Source organism: Polypterus senegalus, chromosome 1 (genome assembly GCF_016835505.1).
Source record: "Polypterus senegalus isolate Bchr_013 chromosome 1, ASM1683550v1, whole genome shotgun sequence".
In the NCBI taxonomy this organism is placed as follows: Eukaryota; Metazoa; Chordata; class Cladistia; order Polypteriformes; family Polypteridae; genus Polypterus; species Polypterus senegalus.
This window is the reverse complement of record NC_053154.1, coordinates 82,359,962-82,373,447: the sequence shown is the minus strand read 5'-3', so window position 1 is coordinate 82,373,447 and position 13,486 is coordinate 82,359,962. Positions and strand designations below refer to the sequence as shown.

The 13,486-nt window shown below is 35.6% G+C and overlaps 1 protein-coding gene across 2 annotated transcripts; it reads left to right on the top strand.

Moving 5' to 3' along the window:
* The first annotated feature begins 2,395 nt into the window (after positions 1–2,395).
* LOC120528189 lies at positions 2,396–10,375 on the top strand. 2 transcript variants are annotated; one of them, XM_039752276.1, is made up of 6 exons: positions 2,397–2,485; positions 5,874–6,203; positions 6,538–6,873; positions 9,040–9,138; positions 9,688–9,725; positions 9,976–10,375. In XM_039752276.1, the coding sequence occupies exons 1-6, from the start codon at positions 2,437–2,439 to the stop codon at positions 10,015–10,017; spliced, it is 894 nt and encodes a 297-aa protein (XP_039608210.1). In that variant the 5' UTR covers positions 2,397–2,436; the 3' UTR covers positions 10,018–10,375. The 2 variants fall into 2 exon arrangements, with proteins under 2 accessions (XP_039608216.1, XP_039608210.1); XM_039752282.1 differs by lacking the exon at positions 9,688–9,725 and having other exon boundaries at positions 2,396–2,485.
* Positions 10,376–13,486: the final 3,111 nt, after the last annotated feature.

The following is a 13,486-nucleotide window of genomic DNA, read 5'->3' as shown; positions in this document are numbered from 1 at the left end:
GCAGCACCAGTTCACCTAACTTGCATGTCTTTGGACTATGGAAAGAAACCAGAGCACCCTGAGGAAACCCACACAGACACGGAGAGAACATGCAAACTCCATTGAAGGATCACCTGGAACGGGAATCCCAGTCTCCCTGTTGCAAGGCAGCAGCACTACCACTGAACCACTGTGCTGCCTGCATCATAACATTAGTTCCAATAAATGAAAAAAGGAATGAGATCGAGAATTTGTGACCAATGACATTATTGTGCACAGACTGTAAGATCTGAAGCAGATTTTATGCCACTAAATTCAGAAGAAAACAAAACAAATAACAGATGAGGATCAGGCACATGCAGTCTGTAAACAAAAAAGTATGTACCTTTTATAAGCAGTGCAATATGTAGAAGAAAGAAAAAATCCCAATAGCTTTGCCAAATCTTGACCTAGAAAAGGCCTTTAATGCCTTACAACATACATACATTTGAAAAATGATGCCCCCAAAGTTAATGTGTTTAGCTGCAATCTTTCTTCTTTAATTAAAACTACTATTACACGTTGAAAAAAAAAATGTTTTTTTTTTTCTTCTTTTGAGGTCCTTATGTAAATAATTATCCAGGATGTTTCCAATGTAACAGGAAAATGTGGCCTTCCAGATATTAGCATATACTGTACAGTAATGATAATAGAACTAACACACAAATGAAAGGAAAAGAAAATGTTATAATAAGATGCAAAGCTGGATCATTATTGAGAAAATATGGCACTTATATTCTACTCCATAATAAACCTGCTGCTTTCAAAATGCCATACTACTTAAAAAGAACACATTTGGAAAAATACAGTCTTAAAAACTAAACAAACCAGGGTCTGTGATATTTGGAAACTTCTAAGAAAGACTTTACAGGGAAAGCAAGAGGCATTTTGGATTAAAGAAGTATCAAGGCATGAATCCAAGAATGTAATTATTGCAAAAACGTATTACCTAATAGTTTGGCAGATTTGTCTTAGGAAAACACATAACATATTAGATGCATAAAGGAAAGCAATTCTGAATACAAAATGCCCAAGACTCAAATGTAAGGTACTACAAGATGCTGGAAATGTGATATATGCAGTAGTGGAGTTACATTTTTGGAGCCATGAAGCTTAAAGTGTTATGGTGGCCCTTTCACAACCAACAACAATATCTGGGTAACCACGGTTATCTTCTTGTTCCACAACAGATCACCACAAATGTTATTATTTTATACTTTAATAACATTTTAAGTTTTATTTTACTATATGATTTTATCGTGTTGTATCAAATTATTAATATTATTATTGTTTTTTGAAAACCCCTTCTCATACAGTAGACAACCACAATTGTTAAGCAATGTGGACTAAAGTTGCTTCTGGGGCCCTTCTGGGATTAGGCACCTCATCAGTTTTATAGCAGCCAACCCACCCCCAAGGATGAAGGGTATCAGATATGCTGAAAAAATATGATAAAGGGCCTAGAAGAGCTTATTACCCAAAATGGAGTCTGGAAGGAAAAGATGCTTTGCAATAAGTACCTTACACAACTAACAAAGCTAAAAAAAAAAAATAATAATAATATTGGGTAAAGATTAATATTATAAAAAGAGATTTATGGAAAACAAGAAAATTGTTGATAATCAAAAAAAAAAGAAAATATCAGTTTGCCATACTGTGCAGATCATCACGAGATGGATTAAAGAACATAGCCACATTATACAGGAACAAAAGTATAGATAAGTATTACTATCTCACGGTTTTGATTTTTTTCCATTATTATAAGATAAATATCGATTAATCCAGACTCCTCAATCTTTGCATAATACAATATAGCATCTTTTGTAAGGCACTCTACGAAGCAGATCATTGAAATACTGGACATGCTGTTGGCAGGTAAAGAAGGAGAAGAGCATTTTGGTATTAAACGTTATCAAAAGGAAGAGGTAGTGAGAATCTTAAACAGTACAAAGGTCTACTAATACTTTTAAAAGTTAAGCTCATATTTAACACTTTCAGATCTTTTGTCTGGGCAGATAAATAAATAAAGACACAGACTTATTGAATGGCCTGCAAATAACGTCAACAAGTTGGAATGAAAGCCACTGCAGCACGAACTGAACACTGCAACAACTTTATTACAAAAAAGTAGGTGAATGTATTTGTTGTGTTTAAAAAATATATGCATGACTTGCATATATTACAGTTGCTGAACTTAAGAAATGTAACTTTAATTTAATGAAGAATACAGAAAATATGTAAAACAATCAGATACCCTGCTAGTAATAAGTACTGACATCATTGGTTTTAATAACATTTATTGTGCAAGTGCAACTTCAGTTTGCTTTCTGCTCTTTCAACACCCACACAAGGAGGTCAAAACCGCAAGGTGCCTTTTAAAAAGTCCACTTCACCCACTTCTGTTTGAGATCACACAACATGGAGCTCTTATTTGGGACTTTTCTGTTTTTGGCGGCTACCTCGCACAGTAAGTTCTTTCTTTCTTTCTTTCTTTCTTTCTTTCTTTCTTTCTTTCTTTTTTTCTATCTTGCTTTCTTTTGCAGGTTTACAACTTTCTTTCGTGGCCGTATGATTTAGAAATATACATCAGCAGTAACTGAACATTTTTTTTTGGAAAGATTAAAATCTAATTTATGAGTTACGACGTGGAGATGTGGAGATAATCAACAAAGAAGTTAAATCAGTCAGTAAATATTTCCCCCAGATACTAAAGTCTACTAATTGAATAGTTTATCATATTGTATCTACTGTAAACGTCATTTTTACGATCTTAACCACTGAGATCTAAAATATTTTTTAAAAATGTAAATAAACACTTAACTGGGTGGAAAAAAATATTCCATGCACAGTTTGATTTCTGGCTTTTATTTGTATTTATGTATTTTAAATATGCATTCACCCTTATTTATAGAAGTTGAGCAATTTAAACCTTTCGCGCAATCATTTTCTGACTGGGACGTTAAAAAATAGCAACCATTTAAATCAAAATCGTTATATAGCAGGTCGTTTTTATGAACGATTAAATAATTGAGGCATCTGTCAATGCAAAAATGTTGGTTATATATATATATATATATATATATATATATATATATATATATATATATATATATATATACATGTAATAGGAATATAACACTAAAATGAATCAGTAAAGCGGAGAACATTTCCCATATAATGACAATCATGACATATTACAGACAACGATTTAGTGTTCATAATTTAACTGTTATTTATGCTAATTGCTGCAGTCGTTACCGATTCAGCAAATAACAATTCTGTGTTTTCGCAGTATCTGAGCAATGAAAGCAATTATAAAGCTGATCTCAGTACATTTTAAGAAAAGTGTCTCTGATCAGTAGACAAACCTGTGGAGTGTGAAGTCGTTAAATTGGGTTAATGTTGTACTGCATTACTGTGAGATTGAAGATGAGCTACAGAGACAGGGTGTAGAGAACACAAAAGAATCCTTTTACACGACAGTGTAGTGCAGAACGCTGCATTCTTATAAATTGTGTATCGTTAAGTGCATTTATGAATTTTCTGCTCCGTTCAAGGCTGGCTCATGCTATATACCAATCATGCCGGCTTAGACTCGATCTCAATAGTGTTTTGCAAGAAATTTAAACTATTATAGGGCTTGTCTGTGAAGAAAGAACTGTCACGTCTTCAATATTACAATTTAGGACGCAGTCCATTAAGTAACCTGGCGAATTTGGAGCTGCGAGTAAGTATAACTTCATCCTCGTGTGCTGCGATTTGTGCCTGTGATCTCACGAATTGGATCAAGTGAATTTTATAACTTTAATATATACTGTATTATACCGCAATTTATATTTAAAATTATAGCAAAGAATTTCATTTAAAAGCGTTCGGGGTGTTACCCAATAGATTGACGATGCAGGTTTATTGACTTTGCATTGCAATTTTATTGTAAATGCAATATTAATTGTTCAAGCCGTCTTCATCTAAGTCCGGACAAAGCGGTTTTGGAAGATGGATGGATGCATGTTAAGGTATAAGGCATATTTTGGTGCAAATACACAGTGCTGTAGGAGATAATAACAAGAGGGCATACGTTCAGGCTAAATAACTAAACATCCAGTGTTTTAACGTTTAATTAATGTAGGTATTTTAACACCACGCCACGAAGCATTAATACATTTCCATAATTAAATCCGAATTATGCACGTTTTATTTAAAAGAAAAGTCCGAATTAATTTTTGTAATGCGCCGCGCACCTGCTCACAGATTTCTTCGGCACGTTAAAGATACTATGACTTCTTTTGTTTGTTTGTTTGTTGCTTTTTAAAATTTTATTAGAACTCCATACAATTATGTCAAATTTAACAAGCCCTAATTCAACCCCTCGTCCGAGAGATTGTAGAGACTACAACAGGAGTAAATCTTTAAAAATAACAAAGAAAGGAGAATGTCCTTTTCCCCGAAATTCTTATTCTAAGATTTGATTAATTTGATCTTGCCATATTTTTAAAAAGTTTGAACAAACTCTGTTAGTTAGAATTGTTTTGTTTTTCCAATTTCAAACGGTACATGAGTTACCCACTGATAACAGGCGGGCTGGGCTTCTTCCAGTTGAGCAAGATAAGTCTAAGTGTCAATAGTGAGGTAAAGACAATTACAATCAGTTTGTCCTTCTCCACTTTAAGCCAATCCAGGACTACACCAAACAATGCTGAGTGATTGTGACGTCAGGGTAGAGTTGCCAGACGTCCCTTATATACGGTACATGTCCTATATTTGATCATTTTGTCCCCTGTCCCGTACTGACCTTTCAGGGACACCCAAATGTCCCGTAGTTCATTTTCAAATTTCGTAATTAAAGTATATTTTTACTACCTTCTTATGGTATTTAGTTGTAACTTTATAAGTATACTTTCTTTTCTCAGATTTTCTTTATGAAAATGAACCAAATGTAATGAGGAAACTAGTGTTTGCTGCCTGTTTGCAACTCGTTCAATTGCTATGGTTGGCTAAAAACAGCGACACTGTTACCGCTTTGCTCTCCAGCCGCGCTGCTGTGCAGGTCTGTATCAGCATTGCAACATACAGCGTCAACAAAGTGTGTTGTTACTACTTGCCACGGCCCACTTCTTTTCTAACTTAAAAACTTATCCATCTATCCATCCATCCATCCCAAGATGCCCAAATGTAAGTGTAAATTTCGTGATGAATTTTCCAGCGAATGAACATTTATCAAACAAGGCAGAAGCTATTTTGAATCAAACTGTGGTGTAACTGCACATTCAGTAAATAATTTTCAAATGATTTTACGTTTGTTTTCCTCATAACCCATTAAAATCCTTGCTTTATGTTTTTAACTTATGCCTCAACAATACTTTTATATAATATATTGGTCTGGGTGATGTGTAGAGGGCATGTATAAATTTATATATATAATAATTTAGGGAGAGATTTTAAGAGAGTCCCATCTTTTTAATTTTCTAATCTGGCATCCCTACGTCAGGGGCCGTCTGTGAGGCATTCAAAAAATATGTCCAGAATGATGTGAATTTGGTGCACACCCAAAACATGTGGCTCAGTGAGGCTAGAGCTAGATTGCATCTTGCCTTGGATACATTTTAGACAATTTTAAACAAGATAAATGTGCTCGATTGAAGTTGGTTGATTAAATGCTTTGCGCATATGCAGCTACGCATGGCTGCCTTCCACTCCTTTTCAGAGATGTTAAAAGATCACTTTCCCAACATACCGTAGGATCTTTGAAAGGAAGGGACTACAAAATGTTTTTATATATTTATGAGATACTGTCGGAGTCTTCGGAACTGATCAGTATTGCCTATGGAAGAGAAAACTTCTTTTATTTCAAACAGACACCAATAATGCTCAGCCAGAAAAGCTATGGATCTCTGCCAAAACACAAGAAAACGTCACGCTGTGCTGCGCTGTTCAGGACCCTTGGGAGGAATCATCGATGGTCAGCTGGTACCGACTAGTGTCGGGCCAAAGAGTGCAGCACGTGGTCAACTACATTCGGCAGGTTCGCAGAGTGGGACGGTACAGCGGAGAGCTGCATTTCTCAAATGGAACATTTGCTTTAAACATACAAAATGTGGAGAGGGGTGATTCGGGCTCGTATTTCTGTGTCGTCCGAGCAGCGCAAGATATTAAGGCTGCAGCCAGTTCAGTGCTAGAGGTTAAAGGTAAGTAAAATAAAAAAGAGCCCACATGATATTATTGAAGAAATACAAACATTGTAACAATTGAAACACACAAGTAATTTGAAAATGTAATGCATATTTTGAGAAATTGGTTTAAGGCTATCCAGAAGTTGGTTGGAGAAGGTTAAACAGAATATGTTGAAGTAATGTGTGACATTTTTAAATGCTATAAATAACGATCTTTTGTTGTTAATATTATACTGTAGATTTAACCGGAAGTGTTTTGCTGTCCTTGTTGTTTCTGCACATTTTCTTTAGTACATACTTTATGTGTTGTATTAATTTAGTAACAGAATTCTTAACCCTTCTGCAAAAGATGTCTTGGTAACGGCGACTTTGCAGATTTTTGCTCCAGTCCATGATGTCAATGACTTGAAGACCACATCGTCGCTCAAGGTTTATTGTGTTCTGAGACACTCTTCTCCATCCTGGAGCCTTTTTGAGTGGATAGTTGACAATATTACTACTCAAGTAAATGGAGTGGAGATGATCACCACTGATGGGTCACATTTAGCTTTTAGTCACTTCAGGATAAGTCAGAAGGAGTGGGAGAAAAGTGATGTCACATGTTTGGTTCGGAACAGTGGAGAATCACTCAAAGCCTGTCTACCCAAACCCTTCACTGGAGATGGATGGAAGGCCTGGAGAGTAGGTGAGCCTTATAAATGTACAGTACTGCTTTCTTGCACACATATGCATTAAAGGACATTTCCTGCCTTTAGTAAGGGTATAAATCAATATGGGTGGTAATCAGTCCTGAAGTTATGGACCTGTCTGACTACTTTTAGAAGTAATAGTTGCAGTGTTGCTAAGTGTGTGGTAGTCTGGTGAGCAGAATGTATGGGGAAGATGGATGCACTGCAAACGCCTAAAGGCATTAATGGAACTTTGTTGAGATTAGGAAGAGAATGGTTGGATGGCTCATTGATGTGATCTTAGTAGGATGCAGGACTCAGTTGAGTATATTGTCACTGCAGTTCAATAACAGTTCTGTTAGATTCCAGCTAGGCTGTCCCCTACAGCAAAAAAAAAAAAAAATCTGCCATCATGCAACATCTTTTATGAGTTAGAGATTTTATATTTTTTAGAGTTTATGAATTTTGCATCTCCTCATTATTTTTCAGCGCTGTTGTTTTCAAATGCTGTGAATGCATGTACTGTACATCTTTATGTTTCGATTGTTACATTGTTTCAGTTTTGTAAATTTTAAGTCTCCTTCAATGCCATCATTCTGGCTGTTACCATGACACATTGACCCCATTGCTTGAGTCGTATCACTGAAAGTCACATCCAATTATCCTGGGAGTGATGGACTATAAGTTGACATCGTGAGGGATTCATTTGAATTCTTTGCAAATTTTCTGTATTACTTTATATTTCTGAGTTTTGGCAATGCATCCAAGCTCCTTCCTTTCTGGCATTGATTTTTTTTTTCTTCCTTGCCACTTGACGACCGATCAGCTTTTACCACCTATGGTATAATCAGCACAAGGACAGCTCTTCATTTCAATGTTGTCTGTAGGAGGTAGAGATTTTGATAATTTTGGTTGTTTTATGATGGTTTGCTGTACATAGCTGACAGTGCTCAACGTCCAAAGCAGCTTGCCTGCACTTTCACCAGAGTTTCCCAATGGTCATCATTGTCAGGATTGTTACAAAGACTCAAAGCAACAAAAGGTCATATATAAAAACACTGGGATTTGGTTGGAAACTTAAGGACAGATTTTGTACAAATGTTAGATGTTTTTCTTTACACAGATAACTATAGACACATGGAATAATGGTAGAGAGTAGGACTTTACAGACCTTGAAATCTCAATTTCAGGTAATTTTGGACAATATAGGTGAATAAGATGGATGGACTTATTGGGATGAATGGCCTGTTCTTGTCACAATTGCTGTAATATTCTAATAAGAAGACCAACAAAACAACATTTATTTATATAGCACATTTTCATAAAACTGATGTAGCTCAAAGAAAGAAAATATAAAAATTAGGCAATACTAATTAACAAAGAATAAAGTAGGGTCAGGGTTAGGGTTAAGGGGCTGGAAAAAAAAAAACTAAATCTGCAGGGGTTCTGAGGCCATGAGACCACCCAGCCCCCACTAGACATTCTACCTAACATAAATGATCTCAATCAGTCCTCATAGTTTTTAGGCTTCACATGGAAGAATTTGATGATGATGATCATGTGGACCTCTGGCCTTCAATCCATCAATGTAGGGACTGCACAGTGCTTTGATCAGATGGTGAGGGTGCAGATCACCACCACAGAAAACTGGAAAGAGATCGGCAGAGAAAGTAGGGTTAGTACAGAAGTCTGAGCCATGAAAAAAAATGATAATTAAATGCATATACAGAATATTGGGTTTACACTAAAGTGAAGCTATAAGAAAGCCATGTTAAAGTAATGGGTTTTCAGCAGTATTTTAAAGTCAACAACCATACTGAGCCAATACTAAGACAAATTTACTGCGGCTGAAGAGTGTCAGTATGGCAAAACTGGAGAAAATCACCTAATGAATCATAGCACTGTTTTTGGCACCAGTGTCATATTCAAGAGTGTCTGCCTTGTCAGCACCCACTGAACCAAATGACTAGCACAGATAACTTTAAGTTAAGTTTGCCTTTTTAAAAGTATCCTACCCTTCATCACAATATATTGACCATGTTACATTCATCAACAGCACATCAGATATGCCAAAAAGCAACGCAGTATGCTAATGTGTATTACAAAGTACAATGGATGTTAAAAAGGAAGAAATGCTTTCATAGAGTGAACTGTTTGCCTTCTCTTTTTTCATCCCTGTATAGGCTGTACATCTATTCTGTATTATGGAATGCCTGTGCTCAATATTGTATTATTACTGGCTGTGATTGTGGCTTTCTACTACAAAAAGAAGCTTATAGCAGGTAATTATGTTTTTATAAAGTGTTTTTAGTTATGTAAATGAGAAATATATTACAATGCTAATAATAATGGGGTAGCACGGTGATGTATAGGGTAGTATGGCCAGTATCTGGCTCTTACTGTAGACAATGTGGATGGTTTCCATGCTTGCAATCTTGTTTGCATGAGCTTCTTCTTGGCATAATGTTTCATTTAAATTTTTTTAAAGTGACAGACATTGCACAATAAAAGGCAAACTGCTGGCTCTGTACTGGTCCCCTGTGAGTGTCATTATAAACATGAATGTGCCCTGCTTTGGACTGATGTCCTATCCAGCGCCGTCAATTCTTTGAACAATGTACTGACAAGATGTTTGTTAGATCCTTGCAAAATGTAATAATAATAATTATAACAATAGTATCAATCCATCCATTTTTTGAACCCAGACATTATATAACAGGCTTGAAGAATAACAATAATAACATTAAACTATTTGATTTAGGTATTCTTAGCTGTGAGGCTATTAAAAATGTAGTGCTTTAAAAAACATTTTAATGTTTTTAATCTGACAGGATCTTCTCAGAATATATACATAGTTGGCCAGCATGAGGTAACATTTTTTATATTAAGTTATCAACAGCAGTAGATAATTATTAATTAATAATACTCTTACATGATGATGATAAAATACAAGTTTCATAATTACTTTAATGTGTAACCAGATTACATAAGACTCCTGTTAGAGTACACTCCTGTCATTTTTTGACGAATGTCAGATCTTCATTTTGCAGCGACTATGTATTACTTAAGAATTTTTTTTCTATAATCAAATTGTTCGTCTTATATTTTTTTTTTAACAGACAGAATACTCATCTGTGAAGTTTACAAAATCAAGCAGATAACACAATGTTTGGAACACTCAAAGAAAACTCACCTTTGAAAACAACATAACCGATAACCACATCAAAATTTAAAAAGTAAAATAAATCATGGTTACAGTAAAACTGATTCATATAACTGGGCAGTGTAAAGGGTACACAGTTTTTAAATGCTTACTTAGAGAGTGTGGAACAAGGGTTTTTTTTAAATGATCCATTTGCAAATATATATTAAAACATTAAAATGGTGTTATGGTGTTATGTGATGAGGGTGTACAGTATACAATATTAGTGTACAAATATTTTGGTGAATTGTATTCTGCGCAATATTCAGCCTCCACTGTACTTAGTATAACGTTAATAATAAAGACAGACAATCATGCACTGTTGTCATTTGCCATTAGGGATGCAGATATCTTGGGCACAAGTAACAAACAAGGCATTTATATTAAGCTTGCTAAGCAAGTTATAAAGCAGTTTAGTGACAAAAGACCATTTATCCATTCAATTCACAGTAATGTATGTCTGGTGCCTGTTATGGGAGCTTCGCACACGGGGTAGGAACAAACACTGGATGGTACACAAGTACATCACCGGGCTAATCGCACACACACACTTGACGCTTACATATAATATAAATCTTTGGGATGTATAAATATATATACATAAATACATACATACATTTTATTCTAAATTAACAGACAAGACTGCTGAATTACTGAGATATAATCAAAGGAAAAATTGCTTAAGTAATAAATAGCATTTGGGGGACAGAGTATAATGAAGTAATAAAAATCTTGAAAGAGAAATGTAAAAGTTGAGTCAGAGGATGTTTGATTCCTGCCTGTGTGCAGTTTTTCACATTCTCCCTATGGCTCAGGGTTTTATTCCAGGTAATTAGGTTTTCCTCTTCCACATCCTAAGAACAGATGGACAAATAAACATTAATGGGAATTAACTCTGCTTGAAAGGGTTTGGAGAAGCCTGACATAGAACATTATGTCTACTGTGAAAATGTTAGCAAAGAGGACTCCATTAGGCCCATATAGGCTCTCCAGGTATTGCCTGTGTTAGTCATCCTTTAACACTCTTATTCCTGAACAGGGTCACGAGGGGTGCTGGAGCCAATCCCTCCAGCATAGTGCGCAAAGCAGGAACATACCCTGGACAAGGGCGCTACTTCATTGCCGGGTGAACACACACACACATACAAGGGACAACTTTGTATCACCAATCCACCTAACCTGCATGTCCTTGGGAGGAAACACACACAGGCATGGGGAGAACATACAAACTCCGGGAGGACCCCGGACATGAACTGCCTGTATTATCTTCTTATATAATATGCTACCGTAGCTGTCCACTTGTCTGTGCAGGATTTTAAATCACCTGTAGCTCACAAACTGTTTGACTTATTGGCCTGAAACTTGGTACACATATACTATGTGACATCTACTATCCACTTCGCGGTGATGATTGTCCTCCAAAGTCAAAGGTCAAATAACCTGTAGCCTGAAATTTGGTACACATATACTATGCTGAAAGTCTGCACTAGAGCTTTATATCAAAAGTGAAGAGTTTTGAAATTGTTCCTATTTTTATTTTATTTTATTGTAGAATCAACTTTGTGGCGCATGCATACGGGTGACATTCTCACCCCTACTACCTTCGCCATCACTTCTCCTACCTCTTCATATCTTAAGTCATTCTTGAGGCAGATTGAAGACTTAACTGCCAGCTTAAGTGAAAAATTAAGGAAAATGTACTAAGTAATTGCAACACAAACACTGACTTAATCAATTTTAATGTGAAAAGATGCCGAGGAAAGAAGAGAAGCAGCTACTAGGGCTGCTTGGGTGGAGAAAAGAAGAGCTGCTCAGGAAACAGCAAGTGCATCAACCTCTGAGCAAAACGTACAGAGAAAGAAAGTCAAGTGTATTCACTGCACGTTATCGTGCAGTGTGCAGTTACTGGTTCTGTATAATGAGAAAAGTTCTTCTGGTAGCTTGTTAAACTATACTCACAGTAATTTCATAGGGGTGTATAGATATGCATGTACATGTACTACCACAGCCTTGAGATGAAGTCGAAGGATCACCCATTGAAACCTCACAATTCTGTGAATCACCTTTGTCAGGCTGACCTCAGAAACAAGATCAGAAGATCAGAAACATGTAGGCTGCAATTGGTTAATAATCCTTTAACAGTTTTGCTTAACCCGAATGGGAGTCATAGCTAAGAATCAAATCAGAATTAACAGTGAACAAAGCCTCCTGAATCAAGGGGTATACTTGCTGCAGTATGTCACAAAAGGCTTCTACTTATTTTTTTTGTTTGTTTGTAAATCCATAATAATGATGTATGATCTGTTATGTTTTGTAGTTCACCTGAGGGAAGGTTTATCTATTTTTATTTCTTCCCTTCATGTAAAACCGTAGAACCTACAGTGGAGGTGCTTAGTTTTTCACAGGATTTATAATGAGTGTGGGATTGTATATTGGTTTATTAATTATAGTGCATATACATCCCATAACCAGCAGGATAAAACAAAATGTGTAAAAAAGTAATTTTTTATTTACTCTAGCACACTTATTGCAGTCTGCTTTGACTTCTCTGGTGACACCTTGAAATGTCAAAGTGCCAGGGCACGGTGATGCTCTTTGTGGTTAAGTGAAATGGAAAAATCTATTCATTATTTTATGTGTTTTTATTTTTAAAGAACCAAAGCAGACTTTGTAAACCACAAATTGAGTTTAGCATGAGAGCAATTGTTCAAGCCAAACATTGAAGACTGCACTTTTGACCACAGGTGTGTTATTTGCTCAGTTTGTTGTTTTGTTTGCAAAAGCTGGAAATGAAAAGTATCAGCTTACTGAAATGCTGTGAAATTAGAAAATGAGCTTTTAAATTACATCAGGAAGAAATCCAAATTTACGTAAATGCTAAATTGCATAAACCTTTAAAAAGGCATTGGACATGGCATGTGGCTTAAAGTGATCTCCAATGGGGAATCTTGCAGCAAACAAAAGCAGAAATTCAAAAGGAGATCATAATCCAAGAAAACAAGCCACAAAATGACACCCTGCACTTCACAGAACTTTTAAAGTCAGAGAGTTCAGTTGACATATAATGCAATCATGCTGAAAAAAAACATCTAGAGTTAAGAATGCCAATTTATTATAGAAGGGTTCTTATTAGCTCCTGTATTTATACCATATAAATCACAAAATAAAAAAGAAAAATCACAAATGCAGTATATACATATCAAAATCACTTGTCAATATAAAAAAGGAGAATCTATCTATCTATCTATCTATCTATCTATCTATCTATCTATCTATCTATCTATCTATCTATCTATCTATCTATCTATCTATCTATCTATCTATCTATCACCAGACTGTAATGTTTTAACACATGATATCACTTTTATTTATAACATATCATTTCTTCAAAGGTTAATGCCAATGTCTTTGAAGGTTTTAGGAGGATA

What these genes read in the sequence shown, in the direction of transcription:
- LOC120528189 (XM_039752282.1), top strand. Translation starts at nt 2,437, where the DNA reads ATGGAGCTCTTATTTGGGACTTTTCTGTTTTTGGCGGCTACCTCGCAC. An exon ending in TTTGGCGGCTACCTCGCACA is followed by an intron (nt 2,486 to 5,873) that starts GTAAGTTCTTTC and finishes TATTTCAAACAG; the next exon opens with ACACCAATAATGCTCAGCCA. An exon ending in CAAAAAGAAGCTTATAGCAG is followed by an intron (nt 9,139 to 9,975) that starts GTAATTATGTTT and finishes TTTTTTTAACAG; the next exon opens with ACAGAATACTCATCTGTGAA.